The sequence below is a fragment of the Hypomesus nipponensis genome, chromosome 15, assembly GCF_054491055.1.
Source record: "Hypomesus nipponensis isolate SF chromosome 15, ASM5449105v1, whole genome shotgun sequence".
NCBI lineage: Eukaryota > Metazoa > Chordata > Actinopteri > Osmeriformes > Osmeridae > Hypomesus > Hypomesus nipponensis.
In genome coordinates this window covers 6,434,250-6,458,774 of record NC_140375.1, presented here as the reverse complement: position 1 = coordinate 6,458,774, position 24,525 = coordinate 6,434,250, and the positions used below count along the sequence as shown (strand labels likewise).

Genomic DNA, 24,525 nt, shown 5'->3' with positions numbered 1-24,525 from the left:
ATCCAGAGGCCGTCTTACGTAACTGTATGATCACAGCCAAGGTTTATGATGCTGGACAGCTGATGGGAGCTGGAATAGGTGAGCTGAGGCATGTCTACCCCTGTCATCAGCTGTTAATGAATGTTATACTGGAGGACAGACAATAGTTAAGACCTGATTAATACAGTCATATACATACACATCAGTCAGATCACAGGTCACATCATTTGATTGGTTAGGTAGACAGATGTAGGAAACAAATGAGGAAGAAGAGGAGGGGATTCGATTTGGTAACTGGCTTTTAATTATTCATAGGTTATTAGGAAGAATCAATATATTCATTTCACAGCACCGTCACAAAGCCAGCATTTTGCTTGGGATGCTCATTAAACATCTACAGTGCTAGTTAGTCAGGGGAAACACAGTTATGGCTTGATCTTGGCTGAGTTAAGCCTGAGCTGCCCTCCAGGAAGTAAAGGACTCCACATAGGAAGCATATTCTAAAGAGACTGTTTGATCCAATACCGTAATGTAATCTCTTCCATAAGTCTACTGAGAAAAATATAGTTTTTTGTTTTGTCCCTTTATCCCCAATATTAACAATTCATAATTGTTCAATTCACTTCAAATCTGATAAATAACTTGCACAAATACAATGTTCATGCATCACACTAACAGTGTCTGCATAAATATCAATGTGCCTATTCACACATACAGACACAGGACATGAACCAAAAGGAGAGCAAGCACTTGCATTCTCAAACAGTAACCTCTGCTATGTTTGCATAGATATGGAAGCTTTCCTTGTTAGTTTGAATCATATCACTACCTCAATGCTTGTGTCTGAACACTGGAAGACTAGGACCAAAAAGTTACTCACGAAACACCATAACTTCTTTTCTTTTTAAGAGTCTGCTAAATTACCAGTAAAAATCCAGATTCTTAGCCTAGCTCTTTCCACACATCTCAAAGTAACACCTACACTGCTTTGTTGTGATCCTTATAGTCAGCTTACACTGTAAGAAACACAGGATTAGTCTGTTCCTTAGAAACACACACTGTGCTCTTCTTGTTCTTTTGCGCTACTTGGCAGGGGGCATGTCCTTGTCCAGCATGCGCAGGGTCTGTCTAATGCCTCTCTCGACACGCAGGAAGTGCAGTCTCTTCAGGAAGCTGCTCTGCTGTCTCCGCCCCCATTCCAGATCCTTCAGGAACACCTGGGAGGAGCCAAGCATCGTCACATTTCGAAACGTGGAGCCGTTAAGCAACCGTTACAGAAATCACGACCCTGATTCAAGTCGAAATCTCTTCTTGAAATCTAGGTGGCATCACCTGCAGCTGATCCTGAACGCGGGCCCGCTCCCACGACGACGCGTTCTCCCGGATGACGGCCAGGATGGGGTGCCAGTCTTCAGAGAGGTCCTCCCCCTCTGTCACCGAGGCGAGGACCTTGACGTGGCGGGCGACGGCCCCGGCTGCGTCTCCGCCCCGGACGTACAGAGACTGCTTCCCTCCGTCACTCAGAGGGTTCAGGTACAGGCTGGGGGCGGAGGAGAGAGGCGGTGCACACACTACGGTTGAATCTCTCTCTCCCACACACACACACACACACTCAGCTGACTATGTCTTTCACATACACAGCTGGCATTTCTCTCTCACATGGGGTGTGTCTATCCTTACTGTACTGTGTGAATGCTGGGGTGTTCTCTGCAGGCGTCCACCAGGGTCAGAGCAGCGTTGTCCCCTATGTTGTTGTAGGCCACGTTGAGCTCCTGCAGTCGGGTGTGTTTGTGCAGCATCCCAGCCAGCTCCAGAGCCCCCCGGTCCCCCAGGCCTGTGTGCATCAGGGACAGCTTCTGGAGGGAGCAGTTCCCCGACAGGGCCTCCAGGAGGCAAGAGGCCCCAGACTCCAGCAGCGGGTTATCACACAGCCTGGGAAGGAGAGCACGGGGCTGGATCAACCTCCAGACTGGAGAGAGGGAGAGAGGCACTGTCTCTCGGCTCGGCCTCTGTTCTACTTTGGTCTACTCTGGAAGATACTATTTCTTGAGATGGGACTGTGTTGGCATGACCCTTCAACATTCAGTTGCATCAGTTGTGCTTCTGTCTTTCTCAGCAAGTTATTGATGATTAGTGCAGTTGAACTCCGAAAAATTAAAGCATTGCTTTAATCTAAAATTAGGGCCGTTTGATTGACAGCTCACTACTTACATGTCTGTGGGTTCACATCATATCCTCTGACCAGTACTACAGTACCTCTTGGATGAAGACCATTAGAGTAAAGGAGAACTTAGACCTGTAGGCCTTCAGTACATGAGCCATGTCCTACATCAGAGCAGGATCTACAGTAGGTCTACAATAGAAGCCTTACGCCATATCAGAGAATCCCAAGAGTAAGCTTACATAGGAGGCCTGTCCTACATGTCACCACCACATCTGAACCTACCTGGGCCCTGTCGGTCAGGCAGGGGAGCAGAGGGGTTAGAGGAACAGAGTCTTACTGTAGTGATCTAATAGAGCTGTCGGGGTCTAGTAGCAGATCCCTCAGTAGCACGCAGGAGTCAGGACCCAGGTTGTTAAACTGGAGACTGGGAGAAAGGCAAACACAGCTATCACACACACACACACTCATGCGTTATCTAGTCACGCATGGAACTCACAAACACAAATCGAAACACAACCCAATAAACATGATTAAACACAGGACTGAGGGTAAATGGGGAAGTCCATCTGGGCTGTCCCATCATGCCCATTCTCCACGGTGATGAGGGGGGGTCGGTCTAGGTGACCTGTTAAACTAGTAGACCGTCCTACAGAACCACAGAGGTTCCATAACACAGCTCTGTGATCCTGGACCTGTTGTGTGTATGAAGTGGTACCTCCTTACCAACACCAACACATCAATGTACTGGAGGGCAAATCAGGACGCATGAGTTGTATGGTATTCTTTAGTCTCTCAGACTGCAAGCGAGGACAGGTTTATGCTGACAACACACCTACTGTACCTGAGGGGAAAATGGAAGTTATCGGATGGATCAAGTTGAGATATGGATCGAGTTAGGACTTGACACGATGGCTTGCAATTAATGGTTTTAGCAGTCACTTGTTGGTTCACAAACATTTATTAGCAACGCAGGCAAAGATGGCCGACGTCACTGCATGTTTGGACCCCCCATTGGTCACATGGAGGGTCGGGTTTGGAAGATTCTAGATGAGGGTTAGGTGTGTTACATTACCAGCCAAGAGATGATAAATATAAACACAAACACACAGGATCCACACAACACCCCTTCAAAAATGTGAAACGCTTAAACTGGGCCGTTTAGACTAATGACGGCTAACATGAGAAGGGAATGATGGTCGATGGTCAATTAATAAATATATAATAACCAATCAAATGTTATGAAACTCCCTTCCTAGAGAAGATGGAAATACTCCTCAAAGATTTACACGGATTATCGTTAGCACCTCCACCAGCATCAATCCCCCAAAAAACATGTGTGTGTGGGTGTGTGAGTGTGTCTCACTTGAGGTGTTGAGTGTGTTTGAAGGCAGGCCTGAGCATCTTCAGCAGGTTGCGGGTCAGGTGACAGGAAGACAGGTCCAGGGTGTCGAGCAGGAAGCTAGGTGGGGCGCAGTCGAGCACAGAGTTCAGTACAAAGCACTTGAGGGGCGTCATGCGCACGTTGGACAGCCGGACGGTCCGTACGGAGGAGATGACCTCGGCCGTGAGTCGGGGGTTCTGGAACTCATACAGCAGCACCAGCAGGTCCATCAGCTCCTCGGGGGGCTGCTGTTTGGAGATCTCCCGGACCAGGTGCTTCCTGAGATGAGATCACATTACATTAGATCAGACTACATCACATTAGATTAGACTCGATTCCATGAGATCGCATTAGATTCCATTAGATTAAATCACAATATACTAGATTCAATCGAAATACATTTAATTTGAATCACATTAGATGACTAAACATTGCCTATTTTAAAAGCATACAGTCATTCGTATAGAGCCGACAATAACCTATGGAGCTCAGTGCAACCCATGATATGAGTTCATCTGAGGATGTGATCATCATGATGACCAGAGTGAGGGTTAGGGTTGTCACCTGAGTGTGTGTGTGATCTGGGAGACTGTGGTGCTCTTGATGTTGCAACCCAGGTGCTGCAGCAGCACACGGTTCCCATAATGCAACAGCCCGCCCATGAAGATGGGGTAGAGCTCCAAGGCCTTCCTGTCATCCCGGTGACGAGGCTGGGGGCCATGGACTCCCAGCAGGCTCTGCTCCACCTGGTCCAGCACGTCTTCGTTGAAGCTGTCCTCGGTACGGAACATCTCTTCGGCCAGCGTCCGAGCGATGTGGCCCTTGCTGAGGTTACTGACGCGCTCAAACAGCCGGGGAAAGAGCTTGAGCAGGTTGAATATGGCAAAGATGCGGAGCGGGATGAACTTGGACAGGATGTTGAACAGAGCGTTGACGTCCTCGCCGGCCTGGCCTATGGCCTCCGACACCTGCTTGGTCACCTTCTCCAGGGCGGTCTTGTTCTCCCCCAGGACCACGTACAGAGCTGCCAGGTACTCCTGCATGGCCGGCACCGCAAACACGTAGCGTTTCTCCTCTTCCGAGTCCGCCGCGCCTGACGCCACGCAGGGAACGAGGAAGAAGTCCAGGACGTCGGTGCGGAACACGGCCAGCTGCTGCAGCTCCTCGTCCGTCTTGGTCGTCCCGCCCACCCACTGCTCCAGCTCCTCCTCCGAGAAGGACGTGCGTTTCTTGGACACGCCGTCGAACGCCATCTTGCCCACGGTGCGGACCACGTGCAGCATCAAGGAGTTCTGCTGCTCCTGGGGGGACTCGCTCCCGCGGCCCACGTGCAGCACTTCCCCGCCGAAGTTCAGCCTGAGGAAGCTGGTGTAGATGCCGGTGAGCGTGCGGATGGGCGCGCCGGCGTCCGTGAAGTGCAGGAAGTGGAGCGTGGCGCAGGTGAGCCAGCAGTAGGAGGGCAGGAAGCAGGCGGCTGCTAGCTGGCTCTCTCTCTGCAGGTTGAGGTACAGAAGCTGGATGAGAGCCTGGGCCTCCATGTCCGACCCCGGCCCTGGCCCCTCGCCCTGGATCGCCTCTCGGCTCTGCTGCAGCAGCCGGCTGGTGAAGTAGGCCCGCTGGCGCTCGGGGTCCCTGAAGCCGCAGATCTGGGCGTAGCGACTCACGTACTTCTTGGGGATGCGGTCCAGAGCAGACAGGCGGGTGGTCACCAAGACACTGGCCTGAGAAGACAGAGATGTGTGTTAAAAACACCGGAAGTATCGCAAGGTACTCTCACTATCACAGAACTCCTCACAACACCATCCCCCTGCTATATCTCCAGAGTGTACACCCTCTGCCCCTCACCAGACCCTGACCCCTCCTTCCATGCACATACAGGGGGCCTTACCCTCACAATAACCACTAGGGGGTGCTACTGGGCCCTCACCTCAGGCAGCAGGTACTTGCGCAGCAGGTTGACCACCACAGCCCCTGACGGCTGCGGCTCGTTGGGGTCGCTGCACAGCTCGTTGGAACCGATCCGGAAGTCCAGCTTCATTTTCTCCATGCCGTTGAACAGGAAGAGGACGTCTCGGGCCTGGCTCCCCTCTCCGCTCAGCAGGGGGGTCTTCTTCAGGTGCAGGTACTTCCTGCCCACCAGGTCCCTCAGAGAACACGCCCGGCCCAGCTGAGACAGGTCCTCGCAGGAGAACGGCACCACCAGCTTGAACTGGGTCAGGCTGGTACCGGCGCACCAGTCCAGAACCAGCTTGCGGACCACGGTGCTCTTCCCGGTCCCCACCGCCCCATAGAGAAGCACGTTCAGCCCCCGTTCCTGGGCCCCTGCCCCCTCAAACAGCTGCTCCACGGTGACAGAGGGGCTGGGGGGGGCCGCGGCCTGGCCGGGGAAGCTGAGGTGGGACCGTCGCTCCTCTGGGAGTCTCTCCAGGATCAGGGGGTCGACATGCATGGTCTCTGGGGTGAAATAGCCCCCAAACTGCTTCTCCTCCTGGGGAAGGTGGCTGAACCATAACACCAGCTTCCTCTTATGGATCTCTATGGGGTCTGGAGGAAGAATATAAACATATTACTGAAGATGTTTGGATATAACCTTACATATTATCTTGTGTTTATAACAGATACAAGGTTCACAGTAGTAAAAACTTAAAGCCAGTTCTCTAATGACGGCATGCAGCAGACTTTAAAATGTTGGCCCTGACCTGCGTGACTAAATGAGGCAGCTCTGTGGTGAGACAAACAGTACCTGCCGTGATGAATTTGTCATGGCTCAGTTACCTGTCTCTGAACTGCTGGAGCAGAAGCACCTGGTGTGTTGGTTGGTCGGCTCTCTGACAGCTCTTAAGAGTCTCCATTGGGCCCTAAGCACACCTGAACCCCTCAAGTATAGCTCCATTGTCCTGGGTGGATAGTTGGGTGGGTGGAGGCTATCCTTCTACAGGGGAAGATGGGGATCGGACGTATATAAAGGCAGTACCTGTGCTGTTTCTTATTCTCGGGATTTAATAGTCTGAGAAACACTTGTCTTGTCACTATGTATGAACATCAAACAAGAGAATAAGCTGGTACTGTACTGGTTCACCAATAAGGGCCTCACCTCAGGAGAATTGTTTATAAAACTTGACATGCAAAAAAAGCTATCCTTTACCAACTAACATGATTTACCTTTACCCAGCTACCCAGACATCCCTCAGAAACCTGTAAATCCTGTTGCTGTTGATATTGGTCTGGTCGTGTCCTGCTCTTAAAGTGTCCACCCTACTGCAACACCATCTCCCTGCCACAGCCTGTAACATGATACAGTTAGTTACAGAAGTTAAAGCCTGCTCTGGATGGTATCACTACCTTAGAAAAAGACAGGAAGTGTTTTGCACCCAGAGAGCTACCCTAGAAAACCACAGACAGATGCAACTCAACAGATGTACCAAGATATGTTTACTTACATAGCATAAAAGAAAACCAAATACACCGTAGTTGATCACTTCATCGTTTCCTCTGTTTATTCCTCTCCTGTCTTTTATCTCCTCTAATCTCTCGAGGGTGTGTCCAGACTTATCTTATCACTAGGTCTCCTGTGTTCAGCCACTGGCTTACCACAGAACGGTTCATCAGCTGAGTCATCATTTGCATGAGATCAGGTGACACCCAAAACACTGTTCAACACCTCCCTTTATCTACCTCTTCTTCACTCTAATTTAACTTCTCACAATACTTCAGGGAATCTTGGCATCCCGTATTTGGTTTGTATTCCACAATAGGGCAAACCGACTCCACTAGTGTGGCTTATTGTAGTGACAGCTTTAGAAGCGTCACGATTGTTAACTAGCCAGAGTCTTTTCTCAACGACATGAGAGAGATACACTGACACAAGTGTTTAACAACAGTAGACTAGTTCCACAACATTACAAGAACAAACTTACCCGGTTCACAGAACAATGTATACGTGTACGGTGTGCATTTCAATCCTTTCGATTACTGCCGAGAAAACAGTTTGGAGTTATTGGTCTAAACATCTGCTTGCTTTCTTGGTCCTGCAGTTGCAGGTAAATTCCATGCGAGTACGTAATATGTACAGTAACGGGTGTGAACCTGTGAAACTCACTCTTCAGGTATCTAATGGGCTACCCGCGTCAACGTCGCGCTTGGCAAGTCAGAGGTCGTGCGTTCGAGCCCAGCGAGTGGCGAACGATACCGCCTCGTCCGTTACACACCGTCACACGGACGACAAAGGACTTTGGGACTAGAAAGTATCGGGAGGATATCTAGGCTACACGAGATGACATTTGTGTGGTGAACAATTCAGCGGTATAGGCATGCTGTCCCGATTTCCGGGAGTCACTATATGTCCAACGTCAAGAACATAACGTAGCCTTTACAGTTAGACGCTCAATGTGACCTTTTCATTGCAGATATCCGTCCAGATTTGCGTAAATAATTATAATAAAAGTATGAAGAAGACAGATCCGGTAGTCTGTCATTTAACTAGTAATGTTATTAGGTTGCAACAAGAAAGACAGCCAGTCGAACGACAGCCTGTGTTGGTTTGTCTACCGTGCGTGCCTACGTCGCTGCGCACACCAACTCACCACATTATGTAATAAATCGTACCCAAAAACAATTCGCATTACCGTATGCTAAACTTTGTCGAAATTTTGGTGGACCGACCGGCAGAGAGAATTACAGAGCTGCAGTACTGTGCTTGTAGCTATAAACTGGACATTCAGCGTGAACATATGTTGCTAGCTTGCTGAGCACAGAAATAGCCTGACAAAAGATGACAAAACATGACACATGGTGTCGGTCGTTATTGCTATCGACGTTTTTACACATTAAAACATTGTCCTAAGTTTGACAAGTGAGAAGGCTTTATTTTAACAGCATACATTTGCTTTGTACAGTTTGACTGAAAGATCATTTGTTTTGTCATAATTTTAACATCACAGGACTTGGCCACCGGTAGACCATTCAGGATTGTCACAATTAAGATGAAACAAGATGGTGAAAAAATCACTATGGTGTTTCTTCTTGATCCTCTTTGGTTATCTTCCCCCAGCTGATCCCTTGTTTTAACAGTGCAAACACAGCTACCTGGTAGATGGCCAACAAACCAACACAGCTACTCAAGCCATCAATAAGATCAAGGTCAAACTGATATAAATTAGTTTGGGCAGGGGAATAGGTTTTATTACACACTTTGAAAACGGCAAATCGGTCACCCTCAATCTTATGAAGAACATTGGTTAATGGCTGCATCTAATGGCTGTTATTAAAAAACGCTGTCCCACCCACATGTGGCTTGTTTGAGAAAGTCTGACCCGGATATGTCCATTGACACTCGGCTATAGAAGGCCACAGATATCAGGACTGTTTTGAGGGGCTAACGCTACACGTCAACTGCCTCTTTTTGAAATGAAACTAAACTCAACAATGTATTTTACACATACAGTACATATACTAGCACAATATAAAAACGTGGGATTAAAAATAAAAATGTAAACTACGTTAATATCTTTATAGGTATAATGAGAAATTATTAATCGACATGAGAAAGACTACATCTCACAATATAAAAACAAAACATTTTAAAAATCTACTAAGATTTAACTTTCATGAGCAGAAAACAAAGATTGCTGTCATGTCTTAGCCAGGCAACTGTCTGTCAGTAACCAAACCTTAATGGACCTGAGAGGCAAGGTGAGAAGAGGCCTGAATAATGGTCACTTGATCGCTTCAGAATCTCTCATTCAAACAGACACTCAATCACTGCAGTGCCACTCCAGAATGTCGATCGGTTCGGCTTGGTTACAAACGACATGTAAACATTCTCTGTTTTTGGTTCTGTCTGCGGGCGGGGGTCCTTAGACCAGTCTGTGTGTGGTTCCCTCCACAGTACCTGATGTCCAATGTGTCCACAATAGTGAGGTGTTAAGTCCAGTCAATGTATGGTAGTTGAGGTATAGAATGTGTGTATGTGTGTGACAACCCGTCTTGTCCTCTCTCTGCTACCACCATGTATAAGCACCAAACCATCATCTTACAGAAGGTTCTTCTTCTGAGCAGCATTTTGTGGTTCTGAGATTTGAAGCCAAAACAAGAGTCCCTGGGTGAACAGAGAGTGGATCCCAGAAGGGACCGGAATAGCTTGTGGGAAGGACAGAAAGTGGATCGCAAAAGATGTGCAGAATAGTTGCTGTGCACAGACCAGACCAGATCAGACCGGATCAGACCTGATCAGACCGGACCAGACCAAGGCAGCGAGGACGGCCCGGGCCAAGGTCTATCGCTCAGATTTGATCTTGTATCGCAGCACCAGATACGTGGCCAGTCTGAAGATGATGAAGAAGATGCCCAGCACGATGAAGTCCATGTAGAGCTTGGCGTCCTCCACGTCCAGCAGCTGCAGCACCTCCTCTGGCTGCTGGAACTTGCACACCTTCCCCGGACACTCCAACTCTGAGCGGTTCATCCCATATATGGACAAGATCACACCCTCAAAGCCATACCTGAGAGGGAGAGTTGGGGGGCACAGAACACAGGCTGTTACCCCGAGGAACCTAACTACAACCTAACAAACCGATTCCATGACTCGATTCATTCCAACTGTTGTCAACGTTCTGCAATATATATACTTTTTGTCTGTCAAGCTTAAAAAAGCACTTTGATTTGAGTGAGTGAGTGCGGATGTGGTGTGGAATATACCGGACGTAGGACACATAGGAGCTCCACTGCAGGTAGCCGGGGATGGTGTCGAAGTTGACGAAGAAGCCGGAGAACAGCAGGACGGGGATGGCTGTGACGGGGCCCACGAACGTGGCCACCTGGGGAAGTAGACATACCGTGGAGGAAGTGAGGTCAATCCCACGTCCTGAAGAAAACGCTGAGCCCAGGGTTTCATTCACTCTTTGTGTGAGTCAGTTACTCCTCCGTTCCATTCATTTACACACTACTCATGTGATTGATTCAGTCACCTCAATTTTTTCCCTCCTCATGTGATTCATTCGCCTCCATCCATTCGCTGCTCATGTGATTGATTGATTCATTAACTCCATTTATTCATTCCCTCCTCATGTGATTCATTTGCTTATTCACCTCCATCCATTCACTCCTCATGGGACTGATTCACTCATTGACTCCTCCATTCATACATCCCCTCCTCGTGTGATTCGTTCACGTAATCACTCGTCATGTGATTGTTCACTCTCCCCACAGGTCCTGTCCATCCCTCCTGGTCCCAGTAGGCCTACCTGTAGGGAGGGGCAGGCGGCCCCCACCAGCAGCCCCAGGGACTGGGCCACCAGGGCTGTGCAGGTGGACAGAGCCACGAAGAGCAGGTAGCGACAGGCCTCCGGAGGCTGCTCTGTCATCCAGTACACAATGCTGCAGTACATGATCGGGCATAGCACCTGGAGAGAGGCGCAGTACCTGGGATCAACACTAGAAAGCACTGTTGTTACACCTATAGAACAGCACTGTTGAATGTACCGCCGTAGGTGGATAGACACACACACACACCGTCCAACCAATGTATCTCTCTTTCTTAGTGTCTGTGTGTGTCTCTCTCATACACATGCAAAGCAAAGAAACATATTAACTTGGCAAATGACTCGACTTTTTCTCACACACGCACACACACTCACCTGGAAAGGTATGTCTGCCATGGTCTTGGCCAGGTAGTAAGCCTTCAGACTGTACCAGTAGTTGAGATGCTCCCTCAGGAACACTGACATCTCCAGGGGAACTGCATCCACGCACAGAGGAGAGGTGGGGGTCAACTCAGTTGCCTAGCAGTCTCAGACTGATAACTGAAATTCTGATTAACATGCAGTTTTCCTGAGGTTCTGAGATTCTGAGTTGAGTTGAGTCCGACTCACAGGTCAGCACGGTGGGCATGAGGGCTCCAAACATGATGAAGAGCATGGAGAAGAACAGGAAGCCCGTGTTGTTGAACACCTTGCTGGCGTCGTTACCAATGTTCAGGTAGAGCAGACCAATCAGAACGCCGATAGAGATGTGGGACATGAGTCTGAGGTGAGTCAGAACCTGACACACACACACACATACACAAACAGAAACATACACACATGTTACACATCTTGGGGGTTCATACATACAGTACCAGTCAGAAATTTGGACACATTTTCCCATTCAAATGTGAAAATGTGTCCAAACTTTTGACTGGTACTGTAGTTCTGTTAGCACCATAACCCTGAGTGTGCCTGTAGCATGAAGGAGCATCTACAGCCAATCCCCTGCCTGGTCTCTGCAGATGGTGATGAGCGCCCTCTTGAAGAGGATACAGAACTGTGTCAGGGTGCTGGTGGCAAACGTGTGGCTCTCTATGTGTCCTGAATCCTGGAGGAGAGGAGAACAACATCAGGGTTAAGGCTGGTCTTCCAGACACTCTCTGATCTGTAGCAGCTACGTATGCAGTGCCCCCTAGCAATGGCAGTACCACAACCTCTACTTACAACCGCAGTGCCTCTGACCAAAGCCCCCTCGCCCCCCCCCCAGCACTCACGTTGGGGCACTTTGTGGGGCAGACGGCTGCAGGGTCTTTCTTGTTTGACAGGTTCTTCTTCTCCTCTAAGGCACACATCCCCCCCTGAACAGCCTCGAACAGCACCGGGTTCAAGTCCCCGTACTCCCCCGACGCCACCTCGATGACTGGGGACGCATCACATCACAGGACGGCATGAACGAGGGAAGGATTCAACAGGGATTGATGGATGACTGAATTAATACATGAATCATGAGTCAATATCTGAATGAAGAAAAACAAGTGATTACGTGAGTGAATGGAAAATGCTGGTGATTGAGTGAATGAATGAGTGTATGAATGCATGTGTGAGTGAGCAAACTAATGAATGAGTGACTGAGTAGATTGCAGTACTGCGTGGTGCTCCTCTGTGTGAGCTCACTGAAGTCGGCAGGGTTGTGGTAGGTGGGGCAGTGCAGGCCCAGGGTCTTCAGGTAGGGGATGAGGTGAGGGACAGTCCCCTTGTAGATGCACTGTCCCTGGCTCAGGATATAAAGCTGGAGACACCCAGAGACACACGTCAGCTCTGCCACTGTCACAACACAACACCGCACTGCAAAAGCACCCTCTATGGGCCTTCTGTGTCTGTGGTTCTGATTGGGGGAGAGCTGGGGAGGGCCGCAGGCTCGGATAGGAGGAGAGCTGGCGAGAGTGGTGCTCACCTTGTCAAACATCTCAAAGAGCTTGGCACTGGGCTGGTGGATGGTGCATATGATGGTTCTTCCCCCCAGGGCCAGAGAACGCATCAGGGAGACCACCTGGTAGCATGAGGCACTGTCCAGACCACTGGGGGGGTTACAGAGGTCATTAGCACAAACACTGTCAAATAGCACAGGGTTATAGTAGTGTGCATGGTAGTTAAGTCATTGAGATGTTATTGTTGAACTGATTATTGACTCTGACCATTGAAATACTGTTAGAACTATAACACTTCTGATCCTAGATCTCCTGCATTACTTTCTACATGCACGTCTATGTGTACGTCGTTTGGATAAAAGCGTCTGCTTAGTGAATAAAATGTAAATTGTATTGGAATGCGGTTTGGTTGGACAGTGAGGTGTGTGTGAGGCAGTTGGGTTGGACAGTGAGGTGTGTGTGAGGCAGTGGTAGGTAGTGTGACGTATCTGCTGGAGTGGCGAGGTGTGTGTGTCTCACCTGGTGGGCTCATCAAAGAACATGACAGGGGGGTTGTTGACCAGCTCTAGAGCGATGGCCAGACGTTTGCACTGCCCCCCCGACAGGGAGCTGGTTCGAGTGTGGGCGCATTCCTGCAGACCCAACGCGGTCAGGATCTCATTCACCTGGGTGGAGAAGCACAGGGCAGTTACAGGGCAGTTACAGGGCAGTTACAGAGCAGTTACAGGGCAGTTACAGAGCAGTTACAGAGCAGTTACAGAGCAGTTACAGAGCAGTTACAGAGCAGTTACAGGGCAGTTACAGAGCAGTTACAGGGCAGTTACAGAGCAGTTACAGGGCAGTTACAGAGCAGTTACAGGGTAGTTACAGAGCAGTTACAGAGCAGTTACAGGGCAGTTACAGAGCAGTTACAGAGCAGTTACAGGGCAGTTACAGAGCAGTTACAGAGCAGTTACAGGGCAGTTACAGAGCAGTTACAGGGCAGAGAACTGCAGGACTCACATCCTCCCTACACAGAAGGGGAAGCACACACGCACAAGCATGCCACCAGACACACACACAAATCACACACATACACACATACACACACACACATACACACACATACACACACACACAAACCACATCTTCAGTTTCCCATGTGGCTCACCAGCTCCTTCTTCACTTCCATATTCTCACTCAGCTTCAAGTTGGCAGAGACCTGAAATGACACGCCATTCAAACAACTCTGAGCATGTTTTGCAAACTCTTATGAGAACTCCCACAATCCACCCTGGTTTACTTTTACAGAAAGTACATTTATGCTACGTGTGATTGGGTGCGTACCTATTTAGTGAGTGTGTGTGAGTGTCTGTATGCATGCATGTGAGTGTGTGTGTGTGTGTTTTGTATTGGGTGTGTGGGAGTGCGTTTGTTTGTGCATTGTCGTGTGTGTGTATGTAGGTGTGTATATCTTTGTGTTGTGTGTGTGTCCTCACCATCATGGCCTCCCTGGTGGTGAGGTGTGGCAGCAGCATGTCGTCCTGCATGATGTAGCAGGACATCTTCCGGAAGGTCCTCAACTCTCTGGGCTTCCCATTCACCAGGATCTGGCCCTTCATCCCTGTTTCCCTGGAGAACACACACACACACATATGCATGCAGGTACATACACACATACATACACACATACTCACACGTACACACACATGCACACACATACATACATATACACAGTCAGTGGCATCCAGGTGACTGGTCTCACTTGTACCCAGAGACTGGTCTCACCTCTACCCAGTGACTGGTCTCACTTGTACCCAGTGACTGGTCTCACCTGTACCCAGCTAGGATGTTCATCAGGGTGGACTTTCCAGCCCCCGAGGGCCCCATGATGCCGATGAGCTCCCTGCTGCAGAACCTTCCGGACAAGCACTTCAGCAAAGCTTTAAACCCTATAGAGATACACAAGCACTTTGTTAAAGGACCACCTCAAATCCCTTTAAAGACACCTTCAAAAGAATCAGGTGTCTGATTCAGGTGTCTGATTAGCTTCTACACTGGCCTCCAGTCACAGACACACCCTACATAGTCCCTTGTGCCTCTGGGTGTCAATGTGAGAGCACTGAATACAGCCAGCCCTGCTGAATCAATCCTGTTTACTGTTGATGTCCGCAAATCAGCTATCGATGAACAGGGTTAGAGAGAAAAAGATAGAGAGGAGGAGGGAGGCAGTCCACCTTGTGTGATGGATGGTCAATAGCAGCCTATGTGTGATGGATGACAGTCTGAAACACACAGTTTACAAAGCTTCAGAGATGCAACCCAAGCTTTAGGTGGAAACTCGATAAAAACACACCCTGTAGTGATTTCATGTGTCACTGCTGTTTCCCCTGTGAATACTCCAGGAGAAATCCTATAAATAACCAATGGGTTCACACGCTCGTAGACAAACCGTTTACCAGCACAGCACCATCACAGGACTATTTGTTATTCTGTGGACTCACAGCCACTGGAGTGGCTGTGTCAGTTGAGTCAGGCAGCCAGGCAGCCAGGCAGCCAGGCAGCCAGGCAGCCAGGCAGCCAGGCAGCCAGGCAGCCAGGCAGCCAGGCAGGCAGAGAGTATTTCAGCCAGATAGTCAGCCAAGCAGGCAGAGAGTAATCCGTCAGAACATCAGTCATGTTTGTCATGTAGGCATAGAATAATTCAGACAGACAGCCAGTCTACCAGCCAGTCAGGTTACCAGTATTCCTATGCTGATGGTGTGGTATCCAGTAAGTAGCTGAAATCCCCTGCCAAGCATGAAACCAGTCATATGAGCACTAACCCCAACAACAAGCTTCTGTTTCCATGTCCAGTGTGCGTACTAGTGTGTGGAGACAGAACATGTAAACAAGTGTGTATTGATGGGCCCTATCCCATCACCCTGCCATGTGACTGCACCCTTCGGTTGCCTTGCTGATGGACTGAAGTGAACAGAGCCGTTCCTCGCCCCTCGCCCCTCGCCCCTCGCCCCTCGCCCCTCGCCCCTCGCCCCTCGCCCCTCGCCCCTCGCCCCTCGCCCCTCGCCCCTCGCCCCTCGCCCCTCGCCCCTCGCCCCTCGCCCCTCGCCCCTCGCCCCTCGCCCCTCGCCCCTCGCCCCTCGCCCCTCGCCCCTCCCACACAAGCCAGCAGCCTGGCGAGCCTCCAACCACATCAGCGACACGTCCATCTGAGAAGGTTGCTGTTTCACAAGGTAAGTTCTACAAACTGAGACGTTCTTACAGGAAGCCCTAAGGGTGCTACTGCATATGACACGAGCGAGGCGGAGGTGGAGGCAAGGATATAGACAGGAACATAGGTAGAGGCTATAGAAAGGCAGAAACAGAGGCAGAGAGAGGAAGAGGCATAGCCTGGCTGCCAGCCCAACTTAGCCCCGCCCACAAAAACATTTGGTCGGGAAGTTTGGTCTGGAGGGGCTCGTATTGGGGACAAACTACATAAAACCAGGAGCTGGGCGGACCAATGAAATTGCCAGGACGGGCTTTATACGATGATGGACAGATGATCAACAGTAACGTAATCAACAACGTCACGAAAGAGTGCTTGGGTTGAATTTGTTTTCAACAAACAACATATTACGTTGCTCTGATTGGTTGTAGGTCTATACAATTGAGCGAAGAGTAATTTGTTTTACGAGTTCGGTTGAAACACACACCATAGTCACAGCCCAACAGAGAGTTATCAGACTCTGACTCGAATTATGAGTATGACAACGTCAGGCTAGTAGAGGCATGGAAGGACAGAAACAGAGGCAGAGAGAGGTAGAGGCATGGGCAGACAAAAGCAGTGGTAGAGGAACAAACAAAGGCAGAGGCAGGAGCTGTCTTCCTCTGTGCCTCATATGAATCACTTTGATCTGTGTTGATTGTCAACTAGCTGTGGATGGTTGTATTCCCTCTCCTGGCCAGGGGACCACTACAGCCTGACTCTGAATGCATCTGCCGTCTCCAGGCATCATTAACAGATCCCAACGACCCCTTTGATTAGGGGTCGTTGTGATCTTTACCTTGCTTTACCTTGCTTTTTTGTCTTTCCAACTGTCTCAAAATAAATGCAAAATCTGGTCAAAACTCAAAAAGTTGAATACAAATTCTATTCTCATCATATTTTAAACAACAAATATGATATTTGATCCTATTTTTTAATTGTGTATGTCCAATCCCTTGTTGAATCTACCACTGACCATACTAGACCGATGGGTCAGGTGGAGAATGATTTACTGTCACAAACAGACAGAATAACATGGTAACTTCTCTTCCTGGCTCCTCTGTTGACCAGGCTCAACATAGAAACTCAGACTTTGGCCTGTGTGGCTGTCTGCTTGTGTCTCAATGGTTTGTGTGTTTCTGTGTAAGCAGGGCTGGTCCTTCCTATAGGCGACATAGGTAGCCGCCTAGGGCGGCATGAAGAGGGGGACCGCATTTTCCCAAGTGCATCCATTAATTAACCATCCCGCACTACCAGCAGGGGGCGCCAACCGCGTCACGTCACATGTCCGTGTTGTGGTTGGGGGGGTGGCACCCCATTTTGTGCTCCCAAGGGGGGGGGGGGTCAGTCTAGCCTAAAGCGCCAAATGTGCTAGGACCGGTACTGTGTGTGAGAGTGTGTATCTGTGTGTTTGTCTGTGTGTGCGTCTCACCCCTCCTCCTCCAGCAGGGCCCTTCCCGGATGGTGTAGGAAAGGTTAGTGAACTCCAGGTCCACGGTGGAGCGTTTGGGCAGGTGGGAGAAGCGCTGGGCTTCGGTGATCTGGTTCTCCACCTTCTTCAGGTGCGTCAGCATGGAGGCGTCCTGAGGACCTCCGCTCCCGTTACACAGCCCCTCCCCGTTACACAGCCCTTCACCATTGCACAGCACGTCCCCATTGCTCAACGCTTCGCTGTTATGCAGCCTCTCCTCCATGGGGATGCTCACCGACTCACCCAGCTCCCCAGGCCTCTCTGCTGTCTGATCCGCCATACCTACGCTCTGGAGAGAGGAGAAAGAGAGCGAGAGGGAGAGAAGGGGGAGGAAGAAAAGGAGGCAGGGCCGAAAGTGCAACAGCAAGAGAGAGAGAAGGGAAGAAATGAGGGGGCACAAGAGAGGAACAGACCGAGAGAGAGAGAGAAAGAAGTAAAGAGAGAGAGAGGAAGAAAGAGACAAAGACAGAGAGACAGGGTTAATCATGGGCTGGGTCAGGCACAGGAGCGAGGGGATTCGGGAGGGCGACACTACACACATGGCTCTGTTCCAGCTCCGCTCCAGTTCAACAGCAAAGGTCGACGTTGTGGTGTGTTCCAACAGGAAGGAGAGCTTACTGAATAACGAGCCTGTTACCTACAGTGCGTTAGACAGTATATACCTTAGCAGACAGAACCGACACAGGATACATTGTACGTGAGGCAGAGACAGAACAGGCTGTAGCAGTGCCAGGGTGCTCCGTGTCCTTATCTGTCGATACAGCATGAGCTACATTCTAGATTGAAACACTACTGGGGGATGACACATTGAAGGACAGGGTGCTTGGGACCACAACAGGGACATGACTGAGGTTGGGACTGGGACTGGCATGTTTAAGGCTTTGATCAGGCCGATAGTCACCCTGGCCCTGGGACTAGGACTAGGTTGGGGGGGTCAAGGCTAGAGGGATCCCGGGACTGGGCTGGAGGGTCTAGGGTCAGGGCTAGATTGAGTTTTACATTTACATTTAGTCATTTAGTAGACGCTCTTATCCAGAGCGACTTACAGTAAGTACAGGGACATTCCCACCGAGGCAAGTAGGGTGAAGTGCCTTGCCCAAGGACACAACGTCATTTGGCATGGCAAGGAATCGATCCGGGAATCGATTCCGACTCCCTCCATCGCTCAGCCATCTGAGTTTTGAGGTGGAGGGTCTAGGGTCAAGGCTGGAGTGAGCCTGGGGACTGAGATTTGGCGGGGGGGGGGGGTCACATGTCTGGGGGGAGAGGTGCTTGTAGTCTGGGAAGGTCCGTCATCCAGCCAACATGTCAGCCACATCCAGCGGCAGTGTCTGCAATGATGCTAAGCGCCTGAAATATGCAGCCTTTTCTCTGATCATCAGGTGATTAATCCCTTATTATAATGATCATCAAAATAGAGATCTGTAATCTGGATTTTGTTCTCTGGAAACTTGGTCCTGGGTTCCCAGTGCTGTCCTGGTACTGTACTGTATTCCCTCGAAGACGGAAGTCACATTTAATCACTCATGGGGTACTAATCCCACCACGGGGATTAAAATCGACTACTTTACGTCTCCTTGATGTGGGAGGGCTGGAGGAGCAAATGTTGGTGGTGGTGGTGGGGGTGGGGTAGTGGAGGTTTGGGGGTTCTCAGAGACTTCTGAAGAGCTGGGAGAGAGGGGTAAGAGTGGGGGGAGAGGGTAGGGAGGAAGGGGGGGGCAGTGGGGAGAGAGGTTAGGGGCAGAAGTGAGAGGGTGGCTTGTGGGGGACTCTCAGGGTTTGGGGAGGACCTGGGAGAGCTGAGGGTAGTTGGAGGGGGGGGAGGGCTTGGGAAAAAGCAGTCATCACGTACAGCACAATAGGCACAACACTGACCCAACCTGAGGTATGAGACTGGTCTGGCCCTCCGCTCAGCCCCTTGTACAAGGCCTTGCACGTCCACCTCACTCTGACAGAGGGGGGAGAGGTGGGAACAGGAACGTGGGAGGAGGAGGGAGAGGGGGAAAGTAGGATGGGGGAAGAAACGTGGGAGTAGAGAAGAGGGGGAGTGTGGAGGGGGGGACCTTTGGGTGTCAGGGGCTGAAGTAGAATCGAAACCACGTGTGTGTGGTACATGCCAACGTGTCACATCAGACAATACTGTACTTTTTCCTCTCTCTCTCTCTCTCTCTCTCTCTCTCTCTCTCTCTCTCTCTCTCTCTCTCTCTCTCTCTCTCTCTCTCTCTCTATCCCCTCATTCCCACGCAGGTCAGTCCCTCTCCTGGATGGGAGGAGGGGGAGAGGAGAGGACTCGCTGACCCCCAGCACTCCATTGGAGGTCCCTGTGTTTCTACAGCAAGATCTACTGTATCCTTCCAAGTCCTGCTACTACACATCTCCTACACAGACCAACACACCTGGTCCTGTTACTAGACACCTGGTACACCACCCCCAGACCAACACACCTGGTCCTGTTACTAGACACCTGGTACATCACCACCAGACAAAAAGTATTGGTCCTGCTTCCAAACAGCAGAGTTATCAGTATTGTTACAGAGGGGCTGCCCCCAGTGTGAGCAGACTAATGAGCTCAACTAACTAGGTCAGGGAGCTGCTCACTCATGACTTGGAGTATAAGGTCGCCAATTCATAGAAGAGGCTTTGGAAGACTAAAGGCTTGCATTCCTGTTGAGGACCTACAACACTGTGTTCCTAGAGTCAGAACCTGCGTATCCCTATCCTAACCCAGCCTCGGTACGGTGCACAGTCACGTGAAAGAAGCGGAGGGGATGAGCCCATGAGAAACGCAGAGGTAGAGCTGTCTCAATCCTTGACCTGGGCCTTTGACGGTAGACACATTGACTAGTGACGCTGGCAATACATTTACTTTTGAAAATGATCAACTGGTCCATATTTAATTAGGCCTAACTGACAAATAATGGTTAGACAGAATATAATAGAAATGCAACAGGCCACTGTTTGATTGAGAATTTTTTTTTTAATTAGAACTAAACAGAATAATGATTTGATACTCATCAAATAATAACTCACCTTGGCTCGACTCACAAGGTTTTCTTCGATTCCTTGTTCTGTAAAATAGAATAACGAGGATCACACTCGGACTGATGTAAAAATGTAGCCAATTAAATTTAATGTTAGTATAATTTAATGGATAATGGTCTTCGTTGTATGTAAAATATGTTAAGTATAAATTAGAAATTGATGGGTGGGTACTGTCATTCAAAGCCATTCAGCATAAAAAATAATAAACGTTGCATTCATAAAGGTACTACCAATGATCTGCAAGTAGAATTTAGTACGGAGTATCTAAATGCAGAAGTGTCCTACAACAACAGAGATTACAGTAGACCAGTCTGACACAAAACATGCAGAGAGAATAACACTAATCTTAAATTACATGAGGCACTGGCTGCTTTCGCTGAGACATATAGACCTAATCAACAACACGTAGATTTGTTGACCTGATAACAAAATTGCCGACCTGATAATAATCCTTGGAATGTGCGTTATCCTTGTATTCAGTCAATCATCCCACCAAGACCGACAGTTGTTTCCACTGGTACAGTCAGCTGTAGCGTACAGTGTCTGACGCTGCAGGAGGACAGTCTCCGGTAGGGCGTAACTGGAGGGCTAGAGCTCACACCGTGCAACCGAGGAGGTAGCGTTAAAGAGCCAAGTATCGCTTTTTTCACATGGGAAAACTTCTATGTACACTTAGTTCATGCAAACACACCCGAAGTTAATCCTGATCAAAGTTGACAGAGGTTGGCTATTGCTAGAATGCGGTTTTTATGTAACTACACTGGAATTGGATGGCTGAGGTTCACTATCACACAGTAGGCCACAGGCACTGCTGTGAAGCCAAGACTTGAAAGTATTTTACTCGCCGCCCAGAAACCCGCTCCCTAGGTCAGAAAACGGAATTGTCAGGAATGAGTTCTGGGTCTAGTTAGCCTATCTCTATTTTTTTTTTTTTTACCGCAATGCACGTGTGTAAGCGTGTATCCGTGTCAAAATGATGTCTCTTGTTTTCTGTCAATGATCATAATAGGTGCCTTCAGGTGTTTGACGAAGTACTGGATTCCTGGCAATCTTCGGGGATGTGACGAGCTTGGCTGCATGCCGGGACTTGTCGCCGGAAGGGTTGCTTTTCTCTGAGACAGAACTGACTTCCAAACACAGCCTGACAAGCTCATACTTGAAACATGAACATTGAGTGAACAGCCACAATGCAAGTGACTCATTCAGGCCTATCAACCATAGGACACAAATTCTTAATTTTTTTTATTTTGTAAGGAGGCATGGTTGGAGGTAGGGGTATACAAGCACAGTTAAAGAACAAGCAGACTTCAACTGTCAAATGACCTGTTTATGTCAAGTCTTACATTCTAAGAAGATTTCTCCAAGATGCCTCTTTTCAGGTTCCAAATGACTGAGGACCAATTAGACACAAGGGAGTGAACGTACCTCAACTGCCATTGTGCTCCTAAAGCAAGGCACTGTAACCCAGTCTGACCTGGTGAGTTGCCGAAGGTCACTCCGGGATCATTTCAAACAGGTGTTAGGCCCTAGTCATGCTGGTTGTTGACGTTATCTGGAATGTTACCTCGTGTTCAATTTCAAATTGATAACTTTAAGAAGGAGTTGTGTTCTGATCAGAATGTGTCCATCATGCCAAGTTCTGAAGAACTCTGTCTTGTCTCAGACTTGTCTCAATCAGCAGGTTATGCTATGGGTCGCCACCCGGCTCCTAGGCCAATCCACACTGCCAGACTAGAGGTCCAGTGTCGACCTCAGGTGGACCGAAGTTGCAACGACACGTGTCAGTTATTGGACAACAACAATTACAGGATAGTATATGTTTGGAGGTTACAGGAGGTTATATGTTTGTTTTTGTGATCATTATAAAGTACCTACATTGCACAGGAGACCAGTCCTTATAATCCTTAAATGCATTTGAAATGGGAGTTTGTCTGTGTCAGCGATCATAGAAAAAGTTTATTTGATAGATGTGCTGATACAGGATGGTATTAGGATGGACTGAGACTTGTGAAGTGGGATCTCCTCCAGGCTCTGTTTCAGCTCTGCACTGTGTCAGCCGCTGGAGTTTAATAGTTTTTGTATTTGAAGATGATTTCCTGGTTGGGTTCTGGGATGTAGCAGCCGATACCTGCAGAGGAGATCCAGAAAGAACTCTGTGTTAGTAGGTGCTCAGTACACAACCTATCATATCGTATTGTACTGTGTGTGAGAGAGAGAGAAACAGTCAAGGAAGTTGAAGGATAACAGTTGAGGACAAAAATAGCAACAAATACACAGACAGAAAGAGACTAAAAAGAGAGAGAGGACAGTCCTACTCACCAACATCAGGTCTGATTACTGTCCCGTTCCCCAACCTCACCAGCAGCTCCCAGTACGTCTGTTTGGCGTCTTCTCCAGCGACCCCGTTGATGCTCTCCAGGTAGGGTCCGTAATCATCGGTGTCGTAGTAGGAAAAGCTGACAGAGCACAACCACAAGCATGACTCAACTGAACACATGGGCCGAATCACTCTACATCACACTCAGCCCAGCCCTCACCCATGGGGGAGTATGCAAATCCCATCCTCAGCACAACACAGTTGACTATGCATTTCCATATGACTAATAAAACAGCGATCAAGTTCAAAGAGTCGGAAGTGTGTAGGAATGTGTGTGGTTGCGTGTACTGACTTGAAGCTGGAGCTGGACTCCTTCAGCCTCCTCATGGCCCCCAACAGGATGCCTCCATACACCACTGAGGAGATGTAGGTCAGGTTGGGGCTGTTGGTCAGGCTGTTGTACACCAGCAGCGTTACAGGATAATTCCCATAGCAGCCTGAAAGAATGGAGAAGTAACCACAGTTTAGATGAGTCATGTAGTAACATAAGTTAGCACGGAGAGGACTCAAGCCACAGATCGTAACCCTGTCCGTTAGGGGTTAACTACATGGGACACTGTGTGTATGTATGTGTGTGTGTGTGCATGTGTGTGTGCATGTGTGTTTATGTGTGTGTGTGTGTGAGACAGAAATATTGTGTGTGTGAGAGAGAGATTGTATGTGTGTGTGTCATAGGAGGTATGCGTGTTTGGGTAATGTGTGCGTAAGTGAGACTGAGACATTGTGTTTGTGTGTACGTGGGTGTGTGTGTTTGTGTAAGTGAGACAGAGATATTGGGTGTGTGTGAGAGAGAGAGATTGTGTGTGTGTGTTACCTTTCCCTGCCAGGAGTCTTGAAACCAGCAGAGTGGCAATGAGAGATACTGCCATTTTCTTATCCATCCTGTTTGCCTGTCCACCTTGTCTGTCAGCCAGTCACCTGCTGTTAGTTTGGAGTGGTCTCATGATCTCCCTCTGTCTCTTTTATACCTCACCTCACCACCACACATGACCGAGCTATCACTGGGACACAGAGTTTGTTGTGAGAGAAAAAGAAAAGTCCCACTCACCAACATCAGGGCTGATAATGCTCTTCAAAACAGCACCATTTTGTGCGTACATTTTGAAATGACTAATAAGACAGTGATAAGGTTTGGGAATATGACTGTTCAGAAACGTGTAGTTCTGTGTCATGACTGACAGAATGTGTTGGAATCCTGCGGTCTCCTAGACCCAGCTGAGGTCTGGTTGGAGCTGTTCATCAGGGTGTCTGACACTGCTGTCACATCAGTGTCACACAGTCATCAGTTCTGAGGACCTCTCTCAAGCCAGAAGGATATTACAGATGTGAACTACCTTGTTTTAGTGATGATGTAATTGATGATGTAAACCATATTTTGTGCCATCATATTTTCCCATCCTATTAAAAGCCCTCAATTGGTCTCATAGTCTGTCATCAGGCAGATACTGTAGTTTTTATTAGAAATCTTTGGTGAGAGACTGCTCATGGTATTTCTCTGAAAGGCTGTAAATACGGTTTCCCAGTACGGTTATCACACCGTTAATGGATTCCGGAAGATGTTTAGAGGTCAAAGAATGACTAAATAACAGGTGTGTCAAGTCCTGAAGGTAATACAAACGGTCTATTGTGCACTTACGGAAGTTGGCTCAAGATGTATCCAAAATCTATCTGATACACACAATGAACACTGCCATTGTGTTCCAGTGTTTACTTGGT

The 24,525-nt window shown here is 48.9% G+C and overlaps 2 protein-coding genes across 5 annotated transcripts; both read right to left on the bottom strand.

The window, feature by feature from the left end:
- Positions 1 to 260: 260 nt before the first annotated feature.
- Positions 261 to 8,248, bottom strand: nlrx1 (NLR family member X1). Of its 3 annotated transcripts, none has more exons than XM_084674881.1 (11): positions 8,150 to 8,248; positions 7,442 to 7,496; positions 6,687 to 6,808; positions 6,300 to 6,456; positions 5,452 to 6,068; positions 4,089 to 5,245; positions 3,507 to 3,803; positions 2,481 to 2,567; positions 1,660 to 1,911; positions 1,312 to 1,519; positions 261 to 1,196 (listed from the first exon to the last, which is right to left on the bottom strand). In XM_084674881.1, the coding sequence occupies exons 4-11, from the start codon at positions 6,415 to 6,417 to the stop codon at positions 1,062 to 1,064; spliced, it is 2,871 nt and encodes a 956-aa protein (XP_084531007.1). In that variant the 5' UTR covers positions 6,418 to 6,456; positions 6,687 to 6,808; positions 7,442 to 7,496; positions 8,150 to 8,248; the 3' UTR covers positions 261 to 1,061. The 3 variants fall into 3 exon arrangements, with proteins under 3 accessions (XP_084531007.1, XP_084531006.1, XP_084531008.1); XM_084674880.1 differs by lacking the exon at positions 8,150 to 8,248 and adding an exon at positions 7,624 to 7,658; XM_084674882.1 differs by lacking the exon at positions 8,150 to 8,248 and adding an exon at positions 7,624 to 7,658 and having other exon boundaries at positions 6,720 to 6,808.
- A 141-nt stretch (positions 8,249 to 8,389) lies between these two features.
- On the bottom strand, positions 8,390 to 17,670 carry abcg4b (ATP-binding cassette, sub-family G (WHITE), member 4b). Of its 2 annotated transcripts, none has more exons than XM_084674158.1 (15): positions 17,585 to 17,670; positions 17,352 to 17,515; positions 14,507 to 14,624; positions 14,172 to 14,304; positions 13,844 to 13,894; positions 13,213 to 13,358; positions 12,720 to 12,843; positions 12,440 to 12,554; positions 12,040 to 12,185; positions 11,775 to 11,873; positions 11,393 to 11,561; positions 11,159 to 11,259; positions 10,766 to 10,924; positions 10,221 to 10,339; positions 8,390 to 10,024 (listed from the first exon to the last, which is right to left on the bottom strand). In XM_084674158.1, the coding sequence occupies exons 1-15, from the start codon at positions 17,668 to 17,670 to the stop codon at positions 9,799 to 9,801; spliced, it is 1,956 nt and encodes a 651-aa protein (XP_084530284.1). In that variant the 3' UTR covers positions 8,390 to 9,798. The 2 variants fall into 2 exon arrangements, with proteins under 2 accessions (XP_084530284.1, XP_084530285.1); XM_084674159.1 differs by having other exon boundaries at positions 17,352 to 17,549; positions 17,634 to 17,670.
- Positions 17,671 to 24,525: the final 6,855 nt, after the last annotated feature.

Excerpts from the sequence above, each read along its gene's own strand:
- nlrx1 (XM_084674881.1), bottom strand. The coding sequence starts at position 6,417 with ATGGAGCTATACTTGAGGGGTTCAGGTGTGCTTAGGGCCCAATGGAGA. Across the intron at positions 3,804-4,088 it reads CAGATCACACACACACTCAG|GAAGCACCTGGTCCGGGAGA; the intron begins GTGACAACCCTA and ends ATCTCATCTCAG. Across the intron at positions 1,197-1,311 it reads GCGTTCAGGATCAGCTGCAG|GTGTTCCTGAAGGATCTGGA; the intron begins GTGATGCCACCT and ends GGCTCCTCCCAG.
- abcg4b (XM_084674158.1), bottom strand. The coding sequence starts at position 17,670 with ATGGCGGATCAGACAGCAGAGAGGCCTGGGGAGCTGGGTGAGTCGGTG. Across the intron at positions 12,555-12,719 it reads TCTTTGAGATGTTTGACAAG|CTTTATATCCTGAGCCAGGG; the intron begins GTGAGCACCACT and ends GGGTGTCTCCAG. Across the intron at positions 10,340-10,765 it reads CCGCCTGCCCCTCCCTACAG|GTGGCCACGTTCGTGGGCCC; the intron begins GTAGGCCTACTG and ends CTACTTCCCCAG.